The sequence below is a fragment of the Nesoenas mayeri genome (assembly GCF_963082525.1).
Source record: "Nesoenas mayeri genome assembly, chromosome: W".
In the NCBI taxonomy this organism is placed as follows: domain Eukaryota; kingdom Metazoa; phylum Chordata; class Aves; order Columbiformes; family Columbidae; genus Nesoenas; species Nesoenas mayeri.
Genome location: NC_137553.1, coordinates 9901020 through 9928674, shown reverse-complemented (window position 1 = coordinate 9928674; position 27655 = coordinate 9901020). Strand labels below are relative to the sequence as shown.

The 27655-nt window shown below is 41.5% G+C and overlaps 1 protein-coding gene across 1 annotated transcript in view; it reads left to right on the top strand.

Annotated features, from left to right (window-relative positions):
* LOC308051454 (protein mono-ADP-ribosyltransferase PARP8-like) overlaps positions 1-27655 on the top strand; it is a gene marked incomplete at its 3' end in the record, with an annotated part of 111648 nt that overhangs the window by 38864 nt on the left and 45129 nt on the right. The window contains exons 6-9 of the mRNA XM_080361891.1: positions 4615-4740; positions 6160-6724; positions 10245-10298; positions 10403-10498. Of these exons, the coding sequence (XP_080218017.1) occupies positions 4619-4740; positions 6160-6724; positions 10245-10298; positions 10403-10498 (837 nt within the window). The 5' untranslated portion in view covers positions 4615-4618. The remainder of the gene's footprint in view (positions 1-4614; positions 4741-6159; positions 6725-10244; positions 10299-10402; positions 10499-27655) is intronic.

Sequence of the window (27655 nt, the reverse complement as noted above, 5' to 3'; positions counted from 1 at the left end):
AATGACCTATTAGAGAGCAGTGTAGAGGAAAGGGACCTGGGGGTCCTGGTGGACAGCAGGATGACCATGAGCCAGCATTGTGCCTTTGTGGCCAGGAAGGCCAATGACATCCTGGGGTGTATTAGAAGGGAGGTGGTTAGTAAGTCAAGAGAGATTCTCCTGCTCTACTCTGCCCTGGTGAGACCACACCTTGAATACTGTGTCCAGTTCTGGGCCCCTCAGTTCAAGAAGGACAGGGAACTGCTGGAGAGAGTCCAGCGTAGGGCAACGAAGATGATTAAGGGGGTGGAGCATCTCCCTTATGAGGAAAGGCTGAGGGAGCTGGGGCTCTTCAGCTTGGAGGAGACTGAGGGGTGACCTTATTAACGTTTACAAATATATAAAGGGTGAGCGTCACAAGGATGGAGCCAGGCTCTTCTCGGCAACAGACAATGGTAGGACAAGGGGTAATGGGTTCAAACTGGAACACAAGAGGTTCCACTTAAATTTGAGAAGAAACTTCTTCTCAGTGAGGGTGACAGAACACTGGAACAGTCTGCCCAGGGGGATTGTGGAGTCTCCTACTCTGGAGACATTCAAAATCTGCCTGAACACCTTCCTGTGTAGCCTCATCTAAGTGTTCCTGCTCCAACAGGGGGATTGAACTAGATGATCTTTCGAGGTCCCTTCCAATCCCTAACATTCTGTGATTCTGTGATCCTTCTGCACCCCTCATGAGAAACCCACATGCTTGAGTACTTCTCTGAAGTGTCTATACACCAACACATGTAGCATGGGGAATAAACAGGAAGAATTCACAGGGCCATGATCTCATTGCTATTAGAGAAACAAGGTGGGACAGCTCACATGACTGGAATGTTGTCATGGAAGGCTATGTACTTTTCAGGAAAGACAGGCCAGCAAGGTGAGGTGGAGGAGCTGCACTTGATATGAGAGAGCAACTTGAATGTATTGAATGCTGCCTAAGGGAGGATGACGAATGAGTTGAGTCCTTATAGGTAAAAATTAAGGGACAGGCTAACAAAGGGGACACTGTTGTGGGTGTTTGCTACAGGCTACCTAATCAGCAAGAGGAAGTTGATGAGGCCTTCTACAGACACCTGGAAGTAGCCTCACAATCACATGCCCTGAGAGACTTCAATGGGAGACTTCAATCACCATGACATCTGCTGCAGCTACCATGAGATGGTGGAGTTCAGGATCCTGCGTAGAGGAAGCAGGACAATAAGTAGGACTAAAACCATGGACTTCCTGAGGGTGAACTTTGGCCTCTTCAAGGTCCTGCTTGGAAGAATCCCATGGGATAGGGTTCTAGAAGGTAGGGGAGTCTAAGAGAGCTGGCTAATATTCAAACATCACTTCCTCCAAGCTCAAGACTGATGCATCCCTATGAGCAAAAAATCAAGTAAAGGGAGTAGGATGCCAGCATGGATGAGTAAGGAGCTCCTGTCAAAACTCAGGTGGAGGAAGGATGTTTATGGAATGTGGAAAAAGGGACAGAGCACCTGGTAGGAATGTAAGGACGATGTTAGAGTATGCAGGGATGTGGTGAAGAAGGCCAAGCTCCACTTGGAATTAAATCTGGCCAGGGATGTCAAGGACAATAAGAAGGGCTTCTTCAAATACATCAGCAGCAAAAGGAAGGTTAGGGAAAATGTAGGACCACTGCTGCATGAGGTGGGTGCCCCGGTGACGGATGATACAGAAAAGGCTGAATGCCTTCTTTGCTTCTGTCTTTATTGCTAAGACCGGCCCTCAGGAATCCCAGACCCTAGAGGTAGGAGAGAAAGTCTGGTAAAAAGACTTTCCCTTGGTTGAGGAGGATCAGGTTAGAGACTGTTTAGGCAAACTGGACATCCACAAATCCATGGGCCCTGATGGGATGCACCCACGAGTGCTGAGAGAGCTGGCAGATGTTATTGCTAAGCTGTTCTCCATCATCTTTGAAAGGTCATGGAGAAAAGGAGAGGTGCCTGAGGACTGGAGGAAAGCCAACGTCACTCCAGTCTTCAAAAAGGGCAAGAAAGATGACCCAAGAAACTACAGGCCAGTCAGTCTCACCTCCATCCCTGGAAAGGTGATGGAACAACTCATTCTGGATGTCATCTCCAAGCATGTGGAGGAAAAGAAGCTTATCAGGAGTAGTCAGCATGGATTTACCAAGGGAAATCATGTTTGACCAATCTAATAGCCTTCCATGATGGTATGACTGGCTGGGTAGACGAGGAAAGAGCATTGGATGTTGTCTACCTTGACTTCAGCAAGGCTTTTAATACCGTCTCTCACAACATCCTCATCGGTAACCTCAGGAAGTGTGGGTTGGATGAACACATGGTGAGATGGATCAAGAACTGGATGGCAAAGCTAAGAGGGTTGTGATCAATGGTTCAGAGTTTGGTTGGAGGCCTGTAGTTAGTAGGGTTCCCCAGGGGTCAGTATTAGGTCCTGTCCTGTTCCACCTGTTCATCAGTGACCTGGATGAAGAGACTCAGTGCACCCTCAGCAAGTTTGTTGACGATACCAAGCTGGGAAGAAGGGTTGATACACCAGAAGGCTGTGCTGCTGTTCAGTGAGACCTGGACAGGCTAGAGGACTGGGCAGAGAAGAACCTAATGAAGTTCAACAAGGGCAAGTGTAGGGTCCTGAACCTGAGGAGGAATAACCCCATGCACCAGTACAGGTTAGGGGTTGACCTGCTAGAAAGCAGGAGTGCAGAAAAAAGACCTGGGAGTTCTGGTTGACAACAGGTTGACCATGAGTCAGGAATGTGCCCTTGTGGCCAAAAAGGCCAACGGTATTCTGGGGTGCATTAGGAAAAGTGTGACCAGCAGGTCAACGGAGGTTATCCTCCCCCCTACTCTGCCCTGGTAGAGGCCGCATCTGGACTACTGTGTCCATTTCTGGGCTCCCCAGTTTAAGAAGGACAAAGAACTACTAGAGGGAGTCCAGCAGAGGGCTGCAAAGATGATTAGGGGTCTGGAGCATCTTTCTTATGAGGAGAGACTGAGACAGCTGGGTCTGTTCAGCCTGGAGAAGAAAAGGCTGAGAGGGCATCTTATCAGTGCTTATAAATATCTCAAGGGTGGATGTCAAGAGGATGGGACCAGACTCTTTTCAGTGGTTCCCAACAAAAGGATGAGGGGCAACGGGCACAGGCTGAAGCATAGGAGATTCCATCTGAATATGAGGAAAAACTTCTTTATCTTGAGGGTAATAGAGCACTGGAGCAGGCTACTCAGAGAGGTTGTGGAGTCTCCTTCTCTGGAGACATTCAAAACCTGCCTGGATGCATTCCTGTGCGATCTACTCTAGGTGAGCCTGCTTAAGCGGATGGCTTGGACTAGATGATCTCCTGAGGTCCCTTCCAACCTCAACCATTCTGTGATTCTGTGATTCATTCTTGGTTGGCACATCTTACTTTTGTATGAGGTGTCAGTCCTCTATGCATCCCAGGAACTTTAATAACATTTTGCTGAGTCATCTTTTCCCATATAGACTTTAATATCTTTTGCTGCTTGGTGTTTAAAGAAACTCAGTGCAACTTTTTCATAATAATACAAATGAAGCGATTTTATTATAATCTCTATGGTACATGATTTTGAAGAAAAAAAAAAGGCTCCCCAGGCATGAAAAGTCTCTGAAAACATTTCATTACTTACAGTGTCTCTGGTTCATACACTGGATAATTACTCAAGTTTCCCATAAGACATTTACAGGTACATATCTGCATAATTCACAGTTGAGCAGAAGTCAGAATATCCATGAACTCTGTGGCTCCTCATGGCTGTGAACAACAGGATATTTATCTTTGAAATGTCTGTACATTTTTTATATAGTCCACATGAACTTCCACTTTGACTTTTTCACTCATTACACCCCCCCCACTGCTAGATTAGAGTCACAGAGTATTTTGGCTTAGAAGGGACTACTGGAGGTCACCTAGTGCAACCTCCTGCTCCAAGTAATGCTGATTTAGTTCACTTCAGGGCCTCAGGCAACTGAGCTGTGAAAATCTCCAGCCTTTGTGGGCAACTTGTTGTACTTAAACTTTCTTCTGTGGATGTCTTTTCTTTATAGCCTTTATGTTTTGTTAGCTTCACTTGCTACAACTTGTGACCACTGCATTTTACTGTGCATCTCTGAGAAGTGTCTGGCTCTGTCTTCTCTGTAAATCCCTTTAGGTAGTGTAATATTTGACATCCCTACCTTCATGTTTGTGCTGTAGGAGAATATGTTCCTACTTGAGCAGTGTGGATGCTGTAGTCTACCTCTGTAGTTGCTGGAGAGACAGGTGCCTATAGTTGGATAGAATGCCTTTGAATCAGTTCGTCCCTAGACATGCCTCCATGAGAGGCATAATTATGTTAGTCTTGCAGTGGTTGTTTACACAGACTGTATTCTCAATAAGAGTTCAATGTGAATTAGTTTTATGTGGGAAAAAAAAAAGGCATTTTTAAGGAGCTGAAACACCTAATCATCAGTCCACATATGTGACAGATAAACTTTCTGAGGACATTACATCATGTCACCTACGTGGTGAACCAAGACCCTAGTATTAAAGTGAGTATGTATTGGCTAGGATAAGAAAATTGTTTTTTCTTTCTTAATTTGCAGAATCATGCAGACATTTGTTACACAACAATGGAAGAACAGCAAAGAGAAATCTAATTGTATGCATAATAAGAAGGTGTCTGACAAAAAGGTGAAATCCCCTCTGCACATCTTTTCTACACTGTGCAGGTAATAGCAAGGAAAATGAGCTGTTACCACCATATCCTGTTAAAAATCCACAGGCTCTGATTTTACCTCTTTCAAGACTATTCATGACTATCTAGCATGTTTTCCTGCTTATGAAGGGTTGACAGATCACCCCTTCTGTACATTTGAATTCAATGCTTCTTTGAACATTCCTTCTTTTTAATGAATTTTGCCATTCTAAATTCCCTGTATAAAAAAGAGAGGGAGTACAGTGATCACTCACGTTGAAGAAGAGAGGAATGTCAAAGGTAACAAAAGATTATTTATCTTTTAAAAGGCAGAAGAAGAAGATGGTGTTTTAAGTAGAAAGCTTATCCATTTCCTACCATGCCATGCACCATTGCCTAGCGCAGGCTATTACTTGGGGTTTGGTTTTATTCAGAAAGGGCATACAAAAGCCAGCCTGATCTTTCTCCTCTTGATTTGGCTGCTGCTGTAGTGTCTGTCCAAAGACTGCTCAGCCCAAACACAAGGACTCTCTCTCTCTCCCTAGAGCATCATTCCTGCCTCCTGTCTGCCCAAGCGTGGTAATGAGCCAACTGCAACAGTGAGTCAGCAACCTCCATGTGCATTTTCTACCGTCACCACTTGTTAACAGGGTGGTGAAACCTGTCAGCCTCTCTCCTTGGGGTTTCACTTCTTTTCTGTTTGATCAAAGTCCCAAAAATACTCCAAAGATTAGGGTTGTAAACTGTAGAAAAATGATTCTGTGATACCTGATACTGGTTCTTGCTTTGCAAGGACAGGTGAACATGACTTTATAGAAATGTGATAGATCATGTGAATATTGTTTCCCTCACATTCTCTTTTCTAGTGTTACAGGGCTAGAATTTGTCTAAAACAGGACAAAAGGGCATCAAAATGTCTTTCACAAAGCACCCAGTTTATTGTGATGTTTTTTAAAAAAATGTTAATTTCAGCTGAATTAAATTTGCTTTACTGCCTGCAAGTTTCACTGCTCATTATATCTTCCATTAGATCTGGACACAGAATTTGTTATGCCGTGTCCAGAAGACAATAACTTTAATGGGATCGTGCCATGATGATTATATTGGAAAGACAGATTTTGATAAGAAAAATGTGATATAATCTTGTGTGAGATATGTGGGTTTCATTTCAAAGATAATCTCCTGAATAAATGGTTTGTTTTGAGACATAGGGACCTTTACAAAGAAATGTAAGGATATAACTCTAACTTCTCTTAAGTTGTTAGTCATCTTTTCAATGGATGAGTTTGTTGAAAAATTAGTCCTACATACAGTTACTCATTTTTTTCATGTTGGGCTGTGTTTATCACTAGTCAAATAAAGACTGGTGGCACTTAAAAATTTGGACTTACTTGTTTGATTTGCACAAGACTGATTATTTTTCAACTGCGTCTTCCCCTTCGTTATTTTTAAGGTCGCCAAGTTATCCCCCACCTGGCTGTGGTAAAAAGAAATCAAAACTGAAGTCAGAACAGGATGGAATCTCCAAAACTCACAAGATACTGAGAAGGACTTACTCTAGCACAGCTAAGGCAGAGGATGTGTGTGCCACAAAATCTCACAGAACCTTCGGCCGTTCCTTATTGAGTGACCCTAGGGCTGAACAGGCAATAGCTATTAAATCGCATAAACTGTTGAACCATTCTTGCTCTGCAGCCATCAAGCAGGAGGAGTGCATCACTTCAAAGCCACATAAGCTATTAAGTCAGTCATGTTCTGGGGATTCTCCATGTGAGCACAACAGTACCTTTAAGCCCCACAAACTTTTAAGCAGGTCCTACTCCAGTAATCTTAGAATGGAAGAATTGGATGGATTAAAGAATCACAAGTTACTCAGCAAGACTTACTCCAATGCCCCTAAATCATCCAAAATGGAGCCTTTCAAGGAGTCCACCATAGCAGAGGGCGGGAGTCTGTCTCTTACCTCAGGGCTTATTGGTATCTTAACACCATCTTCATCATCACTTTCACAAATGTCTGTGCGTAATAATTTTTTTATTCTGCTCATTTTCCTCCTATTATTTTCCAAATGTACTATTATGCTTATTCTGCAAAGGACATATGTTAGTGAATATATTTGATATATTGAATATATTGGAAGACAAGAGCAATGGAGTCAGCTTTTTAAGGAGGATTTAAACAACTGTGTATGCACATATATTTAATTTCTAAAACCAGAATTTGCTTAGGTCAAGAAAGAAATTTTACATCTCATGTTGAATACAGCTCAGTGTACAGCTGCTGGCTGTGGGAAAAGTTCAGTCATCCACTTCGCTGCCTCCTTTCTTGCTGCAGGAAGAAGGGAGAGTATGAGTTTCTGTGCTGCAAAACTGGCTTGCTCACAAAGGTTTTTTCTCATTTCCCTGTTTGCTTTGTGGGGGAAGCAACCATCCGCTGGCTGGTTTGGGTGCCAAGTCACCTTTCCTTCTGGTCTTTTCAGATGTGATTATCATACTGGAAGGAATGCAGTCATGATTCAGTTCACCTCTTGTGCATTTGTGCTTTGTGAAAGGTTTAATGTTTGATCACATTGGTGGCAGCCAGAGGTCGGGGAAGGAATTAGACCCACACTGTCCCACTTTCTTTCCCCAGAGACATGATCAATTGGGAAAACAAAGGGTAGCACGTATTACTAAATTTAAGAGAGAGAGGTCAAACAATTATCTTAAAAGATGACTTTTATACTTTAGAGGAAAGAGTGGGTCTGTTTGTGCTCTTTCAAGGCACTGGTCTGTTTGCTGTGTTAGACCTGGGGAGAGACACTTAGGAGACACTCCTCTCCATTCCCTTAGCCTGGCTGTACCTTGGTGTTCTCAGCATGCAAAAGCTGATTCTTGCATGAAATACCATACATGTATTCAAAATAGTGTATTCTGAATAATGGAGTTACACTGAGTGTGTTATGTCTCAAATTAGTTTAATAAGCTGTGAGCTATACTCACCAAATCTAAAAGCAGTGATTTATTGTCATAAAATCATTTATGTACATGCTGTGTGGTTGGTTTCTGTAATGTGCACAGCAAAATTAATTTAAGGTGAGCCAGTAGACTTTTTACTTGTCACATTTAGAGATTCATTTTTTTCTCAATCAGAAAAAGATGTCTTAACTTAGCAGACTTTTCTCTCCTGAAGTTAATATAAAAAGTCTCATTGATTTTGATAGGAGAATGAAAAGTTGACTAGTTTCATTACTGATGTTATCAGCTGATATGGAAAAAATGCAAACCCTACTTGACAGCCTATAAAAAATACCAGTAATTTACTGCTATAATGCATTTACTTTGGGGGAAAATCATCACATACATGGTCAGGTGCAGTTTGATGTTAGCAGAATGGCATCAAGAGCCTATTTCACATTTTACATGCAGACACCAGATATATGGGTAACCTGGGTGCCTAACTGTGATTTGAAGCCAGTGGAATGTAGAAGCAATGAATCGGGACCCTAACTTCTCTACAGTTCTCAGCTTAAATATTTGAATCTCTCATATGAATACAATTCAGAGGATTATTTCCCAGGAGAAAAAAGTGAAAAGTTTCCCAAATAAGCACTTAGAAGAATGAAAGGTGTCCCATCCCAACAGATGGGATGAGGGATGAGTTAACTCTAAACACGACACGCGCCCTGACTCAACAGATGAGACCAGGTGTGAGTTAACTCTGGGTTAATTCTGTGTGGTTATGTGAAGTGAATGACAGACAACCACCCCCGGGGTCCAATTCAATTGTGAGTTTTACTAAAAGTACATGTTGGAATATTGGTTACAACGAATGGTGACTTGGCAAAAGTATAACAGAACTTATAAACACATTAACAGCGAAAGTCCTACTACGAGCGATGTATTGGCAACTATCGGTAGCTATAATATGAAATTTAACCAGAAATCAACAGCAGAGCTTAAAGATGGTGTTATCCTTATATGTTCAAAAAGGGAGAGAAAGAGAGTGGTAGAGAGGGAAGGAAAACTAAGGTATAAGAGAGAAAGAAAGGGAGTAATATATATACAGGAGAAGAGACAAAGAAATGGGGGTATAGAAAAAAGGAGAGAAGGAAAGAGCAGAGAGAAAAGAAGAAAGAAAAGAGTGAGGGGTCCAGTCTTTTACGGCCCCACAGTGTGGATGACAGGACTTGTACGATGATGTATGGCCTTGGTGTTCCACGGCGAAGATGCTGGAGTTTGCAGTTCAGGAGCACAGCGTCCTCTGATGTCTGGTTCAGAGTCCTGAGGGTGTATTCCCTTCAGTGAGGCTGGTAAGTTGAGTGTCCTCGGGTGCTGGATTCCCTTGGGTGAGGCTGAGCTGGTATTCCCTTGGTGAGGCCAAGCTGGTATTCCCTTCTGTGAGACTGGTAGGCTGGTATTCCCTAACTGGTGCTGTTTTAGGTGAGCTTTTTATAGTTCCCAGAGTAGAGGAAAGTCTGGGGGGGGGGGGGGGGGGGGGGAAGAAGTGATTGCGAAAGATGGACAAGTCTGGACAAGTCCTGGGCCACGTTGAAGGGTCTTTGCTTTGCCCCTTTGTGTCATGCAGAAAATCCAAGGGCAAGGGGTGATTGCAAAAGATCAGCAAGTCTCGACAAGTCCCGGGCCATGTCAAAAGGTGTCAGTTTTTCCCCTTTGTTTGCCGAGCTGGGCATATCAGAAGATGGGGCTATATGCCCTCCAGCACATCCTCCACCTCCCGTATTGGTCAGCCAGCCTGATCTGTGGCTCATTAGCTCATCGTTGATATGTAGATCGCAGTTCTCCCTGCACTGAAATGTGTAATCTCCTGGCTGAACTAGTTTCACCACAATGTTTTCAGCCATGATCCTTATCAATACGCAACAAAAGGAAATAAGAGTACAAACTAAAACAAAACCCCCAAAAGCTGTAGAGCTGATCTGAGTCTTATTCAAAACAAGGGTTGATTGAGATATATATCAGCTCAGAGGGATTTTTGTATCTTAGTGACTCCTAGAACTCAAGTTCCTTATAATTTATTATTATTTATTTGTTGTATGCTGAAATAAAAAGGCAGAAAGAATCTGAGTGGGATCTGAGCACAAAGGTCTGTCAGTGTGGTGCTCACAGAAGTGCAATCTTAGTAAATATATAAAAGATTTTCAGCTATTCTGAGAGTTATATTAGTCATTCAAGCCTAAGTAAATATCCCATATTTGGGCAGACAATACACAGTTAAAATTTAAAGGAAGTTACCAAATGCCAGTTTATTAGCATGGAGTGAAGGCACTGGTATTTCCATTTGAGATTAAAGGTTTTGGGATGCTGAGGTACAAAAACTCATCAGATTTATGAACTAAAAAGAAATGCTAAAAATCTACCTCACACTTAGCAAACAGTAAAATGATTGATTATTTGTAATGGTTGGTTTATGCAAATGAGAGATCCTTTTAGATGCAAATATTGTTTAACATATTTCCATGCAAAAAATACAAATGTTTTACCATTTCCTTATAATTAGTCTACCAACACTGAAGTTGCTTGAACTTTTTTCTTCCAGCAAAACTATGGTGCAAAATGCATTCTGGTACGAGACCGTGGCTTTCTTGTGCAGGTAGGATGTAATATCTTGCCCATTTCTGAAACACTGTGGAGTATGAGCTGACTGTTAATTATTTTTAAGCAGATGTTGTTTTTTCTCATTTTCATTGTTCTCAGACTATTGAATTTGCTGAGCAGCGGATACCAGTATTGAATGAATACTGTGTAGTTTGTGACGAACCCCATGTGTTCCAGAATGGCCCTATGCTGAGGGTAAGTGGCGTGCTTGTTGGGATAAGCAATGCATTTTCTAATGCCTTAAATAGAAATTGTAAGAAACAATTATTTTGCAAATATAATAGGCCCAGGCAGGTTCTCTTGGCAAAGCATATTTTAATGACGATTTTGCAAGACCGGGTGTTCTACCTAAAGGTAGGCCCACTTAATCAGGCAAAAAGCCCCTGCTTATATATCCCCAAAATCCCGGCCACAATTTCCCTCCCCTGTTCCCCATTGGTTGGGTACTTCAGGATTTACAGACTATCCCAACACACACAATACCCTTCCCCTTATCAATTTATTTAAGATATGGATTTCTGGTACTTTGGCTACACTTCCCCCTAAATTAGCTTGTAAATACAGGTATCGGTATGTATACAGGTGCCAGTACATATTCTGGGAAGAGACTGTGTATTACATTAAGAATTCATAGTCCGATGTCTCTCAGTCCTTCCCCCCTAAATTAGCTTGTAAATACAGGTATCGGTATGTATACAGGTGTCAGTACATATTCTGGGAAAAGACTGTGTATTACATTAAGAATTCATAGTCCGATGTCTCTCGGTCCTTCCCCCCTGCTGGGGTCAGGTGCCAGGTCCTCAGTTATGTAAAAACAACAGTTCTTCGTTAAATGTTCCTTAAAAAAATGTTATAAAACTATTGAATTATTTCAGACATGTTTCATCCTAATATCCTTTTAAGATGCAAAATTGTAATGAATATTAACTAGATTTTACTGTAAATTTGAAAAAAAAAAAAAAGTATTGCAGGCAAGGGAGATGGAAAGCAGGCTTGTATAATAATTGCAGAAACATAAAGGAGGTTTTTATTTCACTGAACACTATTGTGCTAGAGTAGTCATAACTGGATAAGCTAGAGGAAGCGCATTAGAGTGCTTTCCTGGTCCTCTGGCACTCTTTTAAAAGCTTAGGGTCACCTCAGTCCTTTGTCTCCTATCAAGCCATGACGAGGGTATTCAGATACACAGGTGTTAATGCTACAAGGTCATGAAGTTCTTCTGATACTCGTTTTTTCATGGGCCACTGGAATGAACCATCCTCCATAATGTGAGAAAAGAGGCTGTAGAAGAAGGCGCTCTTTGAAGTGTCTGATGTAGCAGTGACCTAGTCCAGTGGCACTGTTGTGGTTCAGTATGCCCAAGGACCAGCCAGTTACACAACTCTTCCTTCCTTTCATTCCTGTATAACTGGGAACTGGGAATTTTGCATTCTGAACGTTGCACCCTCTCGTGCTGCTGGTGAATAAATACTAAAAAAGAATAAGATTGGTCATGAAAGATATACCCTACCTGGAGCTACTGGTGCAACTTGAGGCCATTTCCTCTTGTCCTATCACTTGACACCACACCCCTAGAGGGGAGGTGTCACAGAGGCACCCTGAGGTTAGTTTAAGGGACATCAGGGTCCAAAACAACTTTTATTAAACCGGTGAGAAACAGGGTTTTAGCACTTCAAAAGTGACTTAAATACAGGTTTGGATATCAGTTGAGGAAAATTATTAAGGGGCAGCAACTAATACAACAGGAGGTCCACAGTGTCCATACACATGGCTTCACCAAAAACAATGCCGGAGTCGCCCCTGAGTCCAGGAAGAGTACACACTTGCCTGAACATGGTGTGGGATTTTTTTAAAGGGATACACGTACTCGTATTGAGTACAGGAAGTGTACACTCGTGATTCTGTGAGGGTAAATTTACAGTACACTCGCAATCCTGCAAGGAGAAATAAACACGCAAATGTGCACGGAATATTACACGTGCTTATGTGGAAGCATGGGAGGAAAATACACTTGCAATTTTGCGAGGATTAATTTATACACGTGCTTGTATTGAGCAAGGAAAGTACGCGTGCAAATGTGCACGTAAAGTATAAATACATGTACAAATGTGCACGAAAAGTAGATACACTCGCAATCCTGCAAGGGTTAATTTTACTTACACACGTGGCAGCAAGACAAGCGGAGTCTCTGTCCCGGGGGGGGGGGGGGGTGGGCTGTGGCTCCTGGTGGCAGTGGCTAAGCTCGTAACTCCAAGAGATCGTGCGCAAGTCCGCACGTCTCGACGAGAGTCCCGTTTTTTTATAGCCTGATCAGATCTGACTGTAGGCATTCCAGAAGCTTCTCTGCACCCCCACACTGGCTGTGGGGTGCCCCTGAAGGCTCCAAACATCTCCCACACTGGCCACGGGTGCCCAGCGGCTCCCTGATGCCTCAGCACTCCCTTCTCCTAATGGCCCTGGCCAGGGTGGTCTGGGGCCAAACAAAAGAAGCTGTTCGCCTCAAATAGCAGAGAGAGAGGGAGATGTGTCTACTCCTTCCATATCGAATGAGGGAGGGGGAGAGAGGGGGAGTTTGCATTCTGCCACAGGAGGTAAGGAGTTTGAGATGCAGCATGATGAAACTTTGAAATCCTAGCCAAGTGATAGAAAGAATTGGGTGTGTACATATAATCCTTTGGCCATAAATACATATAATCCCTTACCTGTTTTCCCTTACCCTCTATGTCTCTTAGACATGAACTGTTGATCAAGTCTGGGGCTAAGTTTGGATCCAGCCGCACCTAGACTTCTCTTTGAGAAGGAATTTAAAAAACAAGGGGGTCCATTTTGAACCTCATGACTTAACAGGAGTCCCCGTTGAGTCCCTGTACCCTTTCGCATCTCTTGTCCCCATATAAATCATTCTAAAACAACTCTCACCCGATTCTCCTTGGCATATTTCCTCCATGTAGTAATGGAGTGAACCTTGCCATCGCACTCTGTTAAGTCGCGCTTTTCTTTAAATGATCTAAACGCTGTTTTGCAGCAAGCAGGACCCTAAATCACTCATCCACAACAGTTACAAAAGTCATTACATTATAGGGTTGCCTGTGACGACTCAGGAATTCCTTCCCATGCTCTTTTCTTATTTGCTAGATAAGCTTATTTATTTATTCTGTTTTAAACATTTCACAGCACCAGGTACATGCTCTGTTACAACCATTAAAAACACAAGTGTCCAGTTAAATCTGTCCAATAACAAATATTTGACGCAGTTCATAGATCTCTATCTGAGATAGTACAGTCTTGAAAACCGACTTTGATTTTAGATTTATAAGGGGAAAGAATCTCATACAAAGAGAGAGGACAGGTGCTTTCAGGCAGAGACAAAAATTTTCACAAGCAATCACAAATATACAAATGTTCCCTTATGAGATGCCAGGTTAACAGCTACTGCTTTTTAAATGGCTGAAATCTTTTCCAGCTGACCAGGATAAACGAAATGCAGCCATGAACAAGAAGCTATGGCCTTCAGTTACAAACCTCTAATTTAGAAGTGTCTTTCTTTAAATCATATGTACTTGTCAAAGTGAAAGTTTATCAACATTTACTACTGATTAGGCCCTACCTAACATAATAAGCCAAAGTGCAAAGATGCAGATGGGAGTTTATTTTGTGGTCTGAAATCAGACCTCATGTCCCAGGTTCTTCACAGCCTTTCCCAAACTGAATGACCAGGCAAAGGGAGAATTGTCCTTACAAGAGGGATCCAACCAGGGAGGCAAAGAAAAAAAAGTTGAGATGAGTGTGGCTTGTCTCTGACAGCATTCCAAAAAAAAGAGCATCTACTTAACATAAAAGAAAAAGTTTCTGCAAGAACAGGTGAGTCGGTGCTGCTTCACTACCTAGTAAGGTTTGCAATGAGAAAAATTTCTACTAATCAAGAGAAAGGTGGCTGAAACTGTCTTTTAATGTAATTAATTTACCTTATATGGAGCTTTATGACAAAATCATACAATCATTTTGGTTGGAACAGACCCTTAAGATCACAGAGTCCAAACATGTCCCTAAGAATCTCATCTATAAACCTTTTAAACACCTCCAGGGATGGTGACTCCACCACTGCCCTGGGCAGCCTGTTCCGATCCCTGACAACCCTTTCCATGAAGAATTTTTTCCTAATGTCCAAACTAAACCTTCCCTGGTGCAACCTGAGGCCACTTCCTCTCATCCCATCACTTGCTACTTGGGAGAAGAAACCAACCCCCTCCATGCTGCAACCTCCTTTCATGTAGTTGTAGACAGCAATATGGTCTCCCGTCAGCCTCCTTTTCTTCAGGCTAAACAGCCCCAGTTCCCTGAGCCACTCCTCATAAGAGTTGTGCTCCAGACCCCTCACCAGCTTTGTCACCTTTTTCTGAACTCTAGTACCTCAAGGTCTTTCCTATAGCGAGGGTCCCAAAACTGAACACAGTATTCAGTGTGGGGCCTCACCAGTGCTGAGTACAGTGGCACAATCACTTCTCTAGTCCTGCTGACCATTCTATTCCTGATACAAGCCAGGATGCTGTTGGCATTTTGGCCACCTGGGCCCACTGATGGCTCATATTCAGCCAGCTGTCAATCAGCACCTCCAGATCCTTTTCTGCCAGGCAGCTCATAAGCCACTTTTCCCCGAGCCTGTAGCATTGCATGGGATTGTTGTGACTCAAGTGCAGGACCTGGCACTTGGCCTTATTAAACCTCATACAACTGACCTCAGCCCAACGATCCAGCCAGTCCAGATCCCTCTGTATGGCCATGTTACCCTCCAGCAGATTAACACTCCCATTCAATTTGGTGTCATCTGCAAACTTACTAAAGGTGCACTCAGTCCCCTCATCCATATCACTGATAAAGAGATTAAACAGAACCGGCCCCAATACTGAGCCCTGGGGAACAGCACTGGATTTGTCCTCATTCACCACAACTCTTTGGGCCAGGCTGTCTAGCCAGTTCTTTATCCACCAAAGAGTACACCCATCCAGGCCATGAACTGCCAGCTTCTCCAGGACAATGCTGTGGGATACATTGTCAAAGGCCTTACTGAAGTCTAAGTACACAACATCCACAGCCTTTCCCTCATCTATTAGGTGAGTCACCTTGTCATAGAAGGAGATCAGGTTGGTCAAACAGGATCTGCCTTTCATAAACCCATGTTGACTGGGCCTGATCGTATGGTTCTCTTGTAAGTGCTGCGTGATGTTACTCAAGATCATCTGCTCCGTGACCTTCCCCTGCACCGAGGTTAGACTGACAGGTCTATAGTTCGCTGGATCCTCCTCCTGGCCCTTCTTGTAGATGGGTGTCACGTTAGCCAACTTCCAGTAAACTGGGATCTCCCCAATTAGCCAAGATTGTTGATAGATAATGGAAAGTGGCTTAGTGATCACCTCTGCCAGCTCCCTCAGCACCCTTGGGTGTATCCCATCTGGGCCCATAGACTTGTGGGTGTCCAAGTGGTGTATCAAGTCACTAACCATTTCCCCTTGGATTATTGGGGCTTCATTCTGCTCCCCATCCCTGTCTTCTGGCTCAGGAGGCTGGGTACCTGAAGCACAACTGTTCTGACTATTAAATACTGAGGCAAAGGCAGCATTTAGTACCTCAGCCTTTCCCTCATCTTCTGTCACTATGTTTCCCGCTGCATCCATCAGGGGATGGAGATTCTCCTTAGCCCTCCTCTTGTTGCTAATATATTTATAGAAACATTTTTTGCTGCCTTTCACAGAGGTGGTCAGGCACAGCTCCAGTTGGGTTTTGGCCCTTCTAAGTTTCTCCCTCCATAACATCACAGAATTCTTGTATTCCTCTTGAGTAGCCTTCCCCTTCTTCCAAAGGTTATAAATTATTCTTTTCTTTGCTGCAGTTGCAGGAATCTATTCAGCTAGGTCTGCCTTTTCTGCCAGCTCGTCTTTCGGCACATGGGGACAGCCTTCTCCTGTGCCTCTGAGATTTCCTTCTTGAAGAGAGATCAGCCTTTCTGGACTCCTTTGTCCTTCAGGACTGCCTCCATATCTCAAAGGCATTACTTAGATATGGTCTATCTGTAGTTGCTTGCATCACAAGAGATGCCACCGACTAAATAGTTCTGGATGCTTCAACAATCTCTTCCTTTTAAGGATAGCTCCTCCACACAGATGCACATGGGGTCATGTCTGGGTGTGTGTATCCATAATGATGTGTTTCCCTTCTACCTTCTGGACCTTTTTTTCAGCAACAAAGAAAGCATATGAATTTATAAAAGAATAGAAAATTTATTGCTTGAGAAGTTCCTTTTAAATGTGTTTAGGTTTTTTTTCTGGTATTTAATGTAGTTTAACACAACTGCAAAGAAGCCATGCTCACTGATGCCAGTAAAGAATTTGTTTCTGTAAACCTTCTGTATGCCAGCCTGCTGCCTTTCCTGAACTATAGTGTAGTTTAATTAATTGTCTTGAAATGCAGTTTAAAAAATTAAATAGTTGCCATCACACAGTAATTACATTCTTTTAATACTGTAAATGCCCATACCTGAGTGTAATTTTTTGTGCTGGTTATTAATGATTTGCATAATTTTGATGTCTCATCCTCAGGACAGCTGAAGATAACAAAACCGTGACTTAAAGTTTTTCCTTTCTTCAAATTTGCTCTACAGGATACCTTTTTATCTTAGTTCTACAGTATCTTTAAATCATTCTCTCTCAGCGCAAGCTTTCTTCTCAGTATTGCATGGTCTGTTTTTAATATCTATTTCAACTTACTTTGCTTTCATAAAATCTTGACATCTTCTTTACCATAAGAGCAACTTGATGACAAGATGTGTCTTTTTGTATAGCTTAATTTAGACACTAAATCCATATGGCAGACATACTATTGTATGGAAGATGTCTGTTGCAGAACAGCTGCATAACACAATTGCATACATTTGGCTTTATGCTCTTGGATGTCTATCTTTCTTCAGAGCCCATGGTACATGGTACTAATCTCATCATGCAAATCATAGAATCATAGAATAGTTTGGGTTGGAAGGGACCTTTCAAAGTCATCTAGTCCAACCTCCCTGCAATGAAATGTTCCCTGCTGTACACAGGAATCTTTGGATATTGTTAACGATCTTAGTCACTTATTGAGGGTAAATAAAGAAGCTCTCTTAATGACTTGCTGAAGATGAATAAAGACAAAATTCTTAGATTTCTCTTGGGAATTTTTTAATGGAACAAATTATGGATCTTTTGGAACAACTACAGGGTGTTTTAAAATGATGGACCCAATTTGAAATCACTGTATCTTTGAAATTGGGTCCATCTTTTTGAAACACCCTTTAGTTTGGTTTTTTTTTTTTAGTTCCAAAAGTTCCTTGAAATACAGAAGACCAGAATTACAGATACAGTCCCTGTGTGTACTGTACAAGTGTGTGTGTAGATAAAATCACATTATGTAGATGGAGTAACTTCAAAACACTCACAAACCTAATGTTTTCATGAGGAACTGCAGCTATATTACTGTGAAGGGGAAGGACAAAGATTCTCTGGAGTGGAAGAAGTCTTAGAAAAATACTGCAACACTCTTCTTTATAAAGGTCCATGGTCCATTACTTCATTCCATCACCTTTTTTAAAAAAACAGTAAAGTAGGTGATGCATTCCTGTAGGTATTCACACCTTTCCTATATGAGATGAGGATAAATGTAATTTCTCATCATAGCATGTTTCTTTAGTATTTACTTCAAGAGCACAGTGAGATCTAATGATTATTTACAGTGCACCCAAAGTTATAAAAGCTAAATTGGATGTTTAGAGATACACACTTATATAGAATGCCACCAAATCCTGCAAATTCCCTGAAATAACTGCATGGCATGCTTTGCAATCATTCTGCTAAGCACAGGGAAAATTCAATGAATACATGGGTCCTAAGAAGAAAAAGTATTTAACCTCTTGAACAGCATAGGCCATACTATTTCAAGCAGTTATTTCTAACAGTGATCAGAATCCTACAAATTTCACTTTTCATAAAAGGATTAAGAAACATCTTTGAAATAATTAGTGAGCATTGGCACTGCAGCCTTTATATCCAAACTTTTTCGCATGTGAAGAATCACAGAGGAAGAGGCTGCATCCTCCTGCAAGGCAACCTGTGCTGCACGGTTCTCAGGAGCTCTGTCATCAGTCTCTTCTGAAGTAGCTCTTTGCTCAGCTTTGAAAAGCAGTGGGAAGCACAAGGTCAGACATAGTTTTTGTGCTGAGGAGAGATGGAGAAGGCAGACCTGGTAAACCTACTTAAAACAGTAAGAGTCTGCTCATTCGAAGCGTTAGACAGCACCTCGTGTTACTGTCTTTGAATTTGTTCTCAACAGAGAAGTTGTTTAGATGAGTGAGACATGGACTATCTTCTGTTTGTAATTAATGGCTATATTTGAATCGTTTCAAAAGCATATTCTGAAATGCTTTTTAATGACATTTTCAAACAGTTGGTATCTCATTCACATGTTGTTAAAATAGTTAAACAGATTATCCTGATTTCTGTCAAACTAACATATTAGACTAAATTTCCACAGAAAAATTTCCATATAATGTCCTGAGTTGGAAGAGGCTCACAAGGATCATCGAGTCCAACTCCTGTCCCTGCATATGACAACCCCACAGTTCACATCATGTGTCTGAGGGCATCGTCTAGTCTCTTCTTGAATATTGACAGGCTTGGGGCCATGACTACCTCCCTGGGGAGCCTGTTCCAGTGCTCCACTATCCTCTGGGTGAAGAACCTTCTCCTAATGTCCAATCTAAACCTCCCCTGGCACATCTTCTTGCCATTCCCTCAGGTTCTGTCCGTGGTCACCAGAGAGAAGAGATTAGCACCTGCCCCTCCTCCTCCCCTTGTGAGGAAGCTGTAGACTATAAAGTAAACTTAGGAAATTTTAATGACCTCCACAAAGTCCATTCTGAAGTACTGAGATATTCTCCCATGGGGCAGGTGTCTCTAGTGAAAAGCCCATGAAACTGGAGCTTGTTTCATCCACTGGCTTTCACTGGCATTTGAATATCTCCAAGGGTGGAGACTCCATGACCTCTCTGGGCAATCTGTTCCAGTGCTTGATCAAGCATTAGAGAAAGCTAATTTTATCTTTACCTAAAACTTTAGATAAAGTTTAAACAAAGCTAGTCCTGTATGAGAGAATAAAAGGACTAAATGACCTGCAAAGGTCCTTCTCAACCATATAATTTGGTTCATCTAGCTAAAAAATGTATTTTGCAAAGTAGATATAATAATGTACTAAAGAAACTTCAACATAATTTGGTTCTATATTAAAATGGTATTTCCATTTTTTTTTCAACTCCATATGAAATTCTTCCTGTTACTCCAGAGCTGGTAATAATCTTCTAGGGAAGGACTACATTGCATTTTAACAATGCAACAGTTTTGCTGCTATATTAGTAGAGAGATACCTTGTTTTAGGAATTCAGCATGTGGTAACTACTTTTATTACAAACATTTAAATATAATAAAAAATGAGTCATGAATAGAAGTGGTTATTATATTTAAGGATCTGATTAAAATAAGTAAAATAAAAATTTATTATCATATATTATCAAATCTGAGGACTGGAGGAAAGCAAATGTCACTCCTAACTTCAAGAAGGGCAAGAAGGAGGACCCAGGGAACTACAGGCTGGTAACCCTCACTTTGATCCCTGTTAAGATGATGGAATGGCGAAGCCTGGAAACCATTTCCAGGCACATTAAGGACAAGGAAATCATCAGGAGCAGCCAGCATGGCTTCACCAAGTCACGTTTGACCAACTTGATAAACTTCTATGATGAAATGACTAGCCTGGTAGATGAGAGGACAGCAGTGGATATTGTCTACTTGGGCTTCAATAAGGCCTTTGACATTGTCTCTCATAAGATCGTCAGACAAGTTGTTGATGCATGGACTGGATGAGCAAACAGTAAGGTAGACTGAAAACTGTCTGGATGGTTGCCCTCAGAGGATGATGGTCAGTGGCACAAAGTCTAGTTGGAGGCCAGTAGCTTGTGGTGTACATCAGGGGACAACACTGGGTCCATTCCTGTTTAATATCTTCATTAATGATCTGGATGATGGAGCAGAGTGTACCCTTAGCAAGTTTGCAGATGCCACAAAACTGGAAGAAGTGGGTTATACTCCAGAGGGTGCCATTCAAAGGGATCTTGCCAGGCTGGAGAAATGGGCTGAGACGAGTCTCATGCATTTCAACAAGGAGGAGTGCAAATCCTGCACCTAAAGAGGAACAACCCCAGGCACCAATATATGCTGGGGGCTACCCAGCTGGAAAGCAGCTTTACAGAAAAGGCCCTGGGGGTCCTGGTGCACACCAAGTTGAATATGAGCCAGCAGTGTGCCCTTGCGGCAAGGAAAGTTAATGGTAGCCGGGAGAAAAGAAGGCTCACGTGGGTTCTTAATAATGTGTACAAAAACCTGAAGGGAGGGTGCAAAGAGGATGGAGCTGGGTTCTTTTCAGTGATGCCCAGTGACAGGATGTGGAGGATGAAGACACAGACTCTGGCAGGGTACAGACCAAAGACCTTTATTTACACAAACTCCTATGCTTTATAGCTCTTTCTGCTGTTCATGCTCTATCAGTGCTATGCTGATAGGGTAAGGCCTTGTAATCATGCATATTCTCCTATCACTGTATTGGTTAAAGTCCTTTATCCACACAGTGCTGCAACTCCAGAACCACATCCTGTTTCTTGCTATTGCTTTCTCAAAACTTGCTCATTCTGCTTCTCAAGGGCATAGGCCTGTCTTGTCAAGGTCAAATCCTTGCTCATATCCTACAATTCCCCCTTTTTGTTTTTCTACAAGCATTACCTGTTGTATCATCTTCTGCATCATACCTTGCAAACATGACAACAAACACAGCATAATGAACCCGATACATAAAAACATTCCCACAATCAATAGCCCTCCTTTCACCAGTGACAACAGCCATCCATTTAAACACCAGCCCTGAAGCAAACCATTTAACCAGTCCCATCCATCATCAACCTGTAATTTTTTATTCTCTCGTGTAGCTGTTGTATGCTTTTATGGATTGATACAGAATGATCAGACAGATTCGTACAACACATTCTGTCAAAATCTTCACAACCATGGCCATGGGCCAACAACAAAAAATCTATGGCAGTTCGATTTTGTAATGTTGCATGTTGTATTGTTTCTGAGGCATCATATTCCCCCTTTTTTGTTTTTCTAACATTTGTTTCAGTGTGGAATGCTCCCATTCAATAATAGCCTGTCCAGTAGGAGAATGTGGAATACCTGTGACATGCGAACCACCCCATTGCTATAAAAAATATTGCATGGATCTGGCAGTGTAGCCAGGACCATTGTCAGTTTTAATCTGTTGTGGCATACCCAGCATAGCAAAACAGAGGGTCCAGTGGCACTGAACATCCTTGCTTTTTTCACTAGTATAAGCAAATGCACAAAGCATACCTGAAAAAGTATCTATAGAAATGTGTACATATTTCAAATGACCAAAATATGAGACACATGTAACATCAGTCTGCTAAATGGCATTAGCTCTGAGCCCATGAGGGTTAACTCCAAGGGAGCATAAATTTGTAATAAGGCCTTGATATTCCAGGCAAGAGCGAACTATGTCTTTTGCTTGTTTGAGTGTCAGATAAAACATCTTTTTTTAAGGCAGCAGCATTCTGATGGAAAAAAGCATGTGAAGCCCTGGCAGACTGGAAGCGGACTGTAGCTACAGCGTAAGAGTGCGCAACTGCATTTCCTTCTGTTATAGAACCTGGTAAAGTGGTATGAGAAAGTATATGAGTAACAAACAATGGGTGTCTGCAAAGCTGTAATGCAGTTTACAATGATACAAACATTTCAAAGAGCTGCTGTTGGGAGATTTCTTTAAGAAAGGTGGAGGGGACACACTGTAGGACTTTGACTACGTACTCAGAATCACAAATCAAATTTAGAGGTTCCTCCTTAAAAAACTCTAAGTAATGTAAAGTGTCGCGGTTGAGACAGGCAAACGACATGGACCAAATTCTTTCAGGATGAAAGTAATAGGTGCCATTTATTGCTACAAGTGCATTTTTATACAGTTCTACCAGTTCATGTGTCTTTTCACTATTGGTTACAAGTTACAGCACTAACATCTCATTGGTTAAACTTGCTATCATCCATGTTATTCTTCTATCCCCTTCTCTCTCACGGGTACATCTCTCCTCTCTCCGGATACTCCTTTACTCCCATCCTTCTCAAGGGTAAATCTTAATATCTCAAGGCTGATCTCTACTCTCATATTTTCTGTCAAGGATTCCACAGACCCGCTGCAGTTTCCCACAATTCCCCCTTTTTTCATTTGTGCTAAAAATGCTGCCCTCATCGTCCGCTGCAGGGCCCTTTGCAGCAGAGAAATCATGCATGGCAACATTAGTAACACAACCACAACAATCATCAAAATGATCAGTCCTGTTTTCACTACTGATAACAACCATCCTAAAAACACTCAACCACTAAGCAATTTATTTAACAAATCCCATCAAAATCTTCACACCCATGTCCTTGAGCTAATAACAAACAATCTATCGCGGCCCTACTCTGCCATGTGGCATGTCTTACAGAATCTACATCTAAAAAAAGTCCACATAAAGCCTTTTAAGTTCTGTTAGTTTGCTTAACTAGCCAGCATCCTAATTTTCTAAAATATTTAAAGATTTTAGCTGTGCCAACACCAGATACAAGAGATCCTAAAACCCTTAACCTTGATCCCCAAAAATCTACATTATCATCACATTTTGACTCATATACACGCAAAAAGTGTTTTTCTCGTCTTGCTCTTCTGTGATCTATTATCATAGATACATTGGGTGTTAAGAGAGTTAATAGTCCCAAAATATACAGTCCTTCAACAGCATTAGAAGGAATTCCTGGTCAGGCTCTATCTCCACAGATCAAGAATACACCATACAGGAGGTTTTGGGGTCGCTGTTCCCACATTATCAATGACAACCCTTGGATTCTTCTGTGAGGCATTACACCATCGAGTTTTATTTCTATAGTCACCAATGGTAGCATTAACATTTTGCAGTTTTATCCATTCATGCTTTAGCATATTGTCCTGGCACTTTTCACAAACCAGCTGGATACAAGCATGCATGGGCACAGATCCCGGCAATTCCAGTTCTTGTGGTTCAATGTCTATTTCCGGGAGACAGTTAATCCAAAGTGCCATGTTAGTATTATTACAGTTTGTTGCAATGCCTCTGCATCAACCACTATTTTGAAACAATTGTGTGATGCTGCTGTAGTCATCAAGGGGGATGCCAACCAAGCATGTGTGGAACGGGTTTTCCGGAGATGCCATAGCTAGGCATATGGAGTCCTGGTCAGTCATGTTGGCTAAAGTACTCCACATGTTAGTCTTTGTCTGTGCGGGCATCCAAAACACAGCAGCTGCAGCAATCATTGTCAGGAAGATAACACAGGTTTCACGTTTCGTGCCAGCAACCATTGCGGCCCTTGATCTGTAAAGACACAAGCAGAACCTCTCCCCCAGGTTATCAATTGATGTGGCCTTTTCCATTGACTAGTGATTTGACCATAACTAATGTAGGTTCTTTCTGATTTAGCATGGTTTTCGGTCACACTTGCAAAGTATTTCATCACATACAATGCTTTTGACAATTGGTTTTGTGGTGTTTTCCCTACTTCTCCCCCCTTTTTGTTTTAAAAAAGAACAAAACCAAAACAAAAACACAGTTCAGAAGCAGATACATGCATTGGACCTTGACTACGTACTCAGAATCACAAATCAAATTTAGAGGTTCCTCCTTAAAAAGCTCTAAGTAATTTAAAGCTCTGCCAAGTTCTGCTAATTGAGTTGAACCTTCAATAATTTTTACAGAATAATGCCAATTGTTATCTTCACACCAAACCACTACAGCTTTATGAGACTTCCCAGAACCATCAACAAAAACTTTGCAAGTATGTAGGATCAGACCAAATACAAGTATGGCCTATGGCCTGATGTTAAAGACTTGCAGGTTCTGCAGCAATTTACATTTAGGCATGCCAAAAGCTGTGCTGTTAAGAAAACCAGCTAGTGCAATTTATAGAGACATAGATTAAAAATAAAATAAAAAAATCAGAATTAAATTTCACAAATGGTACATATATGACAAAAGGATCATGGCCTATTGAAACTTAAATTCATTCCCTGCTTTTCTTGATCAGAGTAACAAGCAGTATATCAGTCTCCTAGCGATCTCATCATACTGTCCCACAATAGCCACAGGTTGTTTCTATGTTGTAGCTATAAATAGACAAATCTGCAAGTCCAATCGAATGCAGTCAGCCTGTAACGTTGTCATAAATTTATTCCTCAAAGTCTCTAAGTCCATTTTGGTTGTCATATTTATTGGATATTGTTTTCCCTTACCGGGCTGAACTCCTGTTTCAGTTCTATCAATGTAGTGTTGGCTTTACCGAAACATTGGCTGTCAGTACTAATGGAAATACAGCATTTGAAATTTCTTTGGAGATTTCTTGCTTGCAGCAAGCAGATCTGTGCCATCCAAGCAGCTTCTTGTAGGCCATGCAACTAAACAGAATTCTCAGAAAACGTTATTTGAGCTTACAATTTACTTAACAAATCTTAAACTAAGAGTGGTATAGGCCTTTCTGGCAACTATAAGAATTCATGTGTTAAAATTTTGTTCCAAATTTGGCATTCCATTGGTCTCAAAAAATGACCTTTCTTTCATTCTCTCTCATGACCTCAAAAGCTAGCATGGTGAATTTACTAAGAAGTCACTTACAACTATTTACCACAGAATAAGTCTATTAACAAATTTTTGGTTTAATTTTCCAGTTTCATTAGAACTATGGATCCACTGGTGATGCCTTTAAATTTCGCCCTCAGACTCCTTCATGCACTATTACAGCTCTCTAGCAGTAACATTGCTTGGGGCAGGGGCGCGGAGGGGAATAAAACTTCCCTCTCGCCCCCATCTGAGATGGCAAGACGTACAGCCCAGCATGAAAACACATCAGGTTGAACTCCACATCAAACCAATCTGGCTCCACTCCACGCTCAAATCAGTACCAGTCTGACCCAGAGAAGCACTGAACACTGTGACCCCCCAAAGCTGACCAGTGTGAAAAGACTGACTTTAGCAAGGAGGTAAAATTATGAGCTCTTTTCCCCAGATGTGCCAAAACCTAGGAAACAAGACAGAAGCAAAAATAAACAACACCAACAACCCCTGATTCAAAGCCGAAAAACAACACAGTGCCACAACAAAAATGGATGACAATACTTCAGGGAAAAAAAAAGACAGAGCGGGGGGAGTAAAGCCCCCCTTTCTCTGCTTAGCAGCAGGAAAACAGGTTTTGGGTTTTTTTGTTTGTTTTTTTGTTTTGTTTTTTTTTTTTTTTCTCTTCTCGCCGCAGTTCAGATATAGCCAAGGCCATGCAGCTGGTATAATCACTGGTACGAAGTGGGAGGCTCTGGCAAACTCCTCAGTTACAATGAGCTGCACACAGGCCTGGGATATTTTGCTCTTTTGTTGTGCATTTCATTTCAACCATAATACACTTTATATGCAATTTCAAGTAGCTCAGAAATAATTACATTCCTTAGCTCCATTTACCTTTTACAATTTAGAGATGTCAAAAAACAGTATAAACCAGTATAATAAACATAAAACCATTAGTCTATTTTCATAGATCCAAATCAGTTAATATTCTAGCAATTTTTAAATACAAACTCTTCCAAATTCACATCTATAAAAGCATTTTAACAATTTAAATGCTTTTCTAACTATATACGCAATTATTCTAATGTGTAAGGATGCATCCTAAGGGGGAGCAAGGTGGAATTTTAGCAGTGGAACCGGTTCCCATTTTGTAATTATCTCCCCAAACAAGATTCTTTTGGTACCAAATATGAATATGCAAACTAAAATACTGAGCTCAGATATGAAAACCATATACCAAGTTCAAATATGCAGATGGATCACAGTTACACCAATTTAAGACAATATCTCAATTTTTGCATTGCACCTTTGGGTCGCCTACTGCTCAGCCAGGTGGAGGTACCCCGGGTCTCCCTGACAAAAAAAAAAAGTCAGTGCGGCCTGGAGCCCAAGCGGCACCCGCCCCCCCCACCGCAGTGAGCTGGACTGGCCAAGGCCTTTTTTTTGTTTTGTTTTGTTTTGGGGTTTTTTTAGTGTCTCATCTGGTGCGCTACAGCTCTTATTCCAAATCCAGGATTCTTTACATGATATGAATACGGAAAAATGAAATCCAGCACACTGAGATGAGACACAGCCTGTCACAGAGTTGCGCAAGTCTAAATGCCGGAATAAAGGTAGCATGCTAGAAAAAAAAGTAACAGCTACTACACTCAAAATTTTACCATCACATTCACGCAGTAAAAAACTAAATTACTCATGATCTTCTGTATTATCACAAAACGCACATTTTGAGTCAATGAATTCTCATGATTTAACAGACTGTGAACTTATCGTACCATATAACAAAGACCTACCAAAATTGCAACATGCTTAAAGCGATACCCACAAAGAAAACAGGTTAATGAGGAAAGCATCTTGCAGACTTCAGCAAGTTTACTGTGACCTGTGTGTTATTAATTAACTCTCTCTCAGCTTGTTGACATTCAAATCCTTCCAGCTGTAAAACTGTCTGTAATGATCTAATGATCTCTTGTAGAGATTTATGTTGTCCTGCTCTTCTCACCTTAAAAACAACATTAATTGCAACAAAATTCTATTATCCAGACACTTTTCCCAATCATTTAACTTATACAGCAGCAACACTGATTTCAGTATTTAACAAGATCTTCCTTCCTTATAATTCCGAGTGCTTTCCTAAGTTTTAAAACACCTCCCAATACTGATTTTTCAGGAACACAACTGAAAACAATTATTCCTGACCCCATCTTGCAAATAAAAACCTTGAGAAGGGGGAGGGAGGGAGGGGGAGGAGGGGAGGAAGGCACAGGGGAAAAGCGGGGAGAAGGTTTTATGGCGCACTTAAAAACAACTAGTAAAACAATTAACTCACATTCCTAACAAGCTGCTTGATTTTCAGAGAGGCAATACACAGAAACACATAATATGTACTGCTAATTTCAACACCAATGCTTCCTTAGCTTCTAAGTTTTCAACCTGCTTATTGATGGCGTCTTGAAGATGGTCAATAAATTGCATGTAATCCTCACTGGGACCCTGATTAATAGTTGCAAATGATTTGGCTCCATTATTGGTTTCAGGTACCTTTATCATAGCTTGATATGCGAGGTCTGTTGACTGCCTCAGGATTT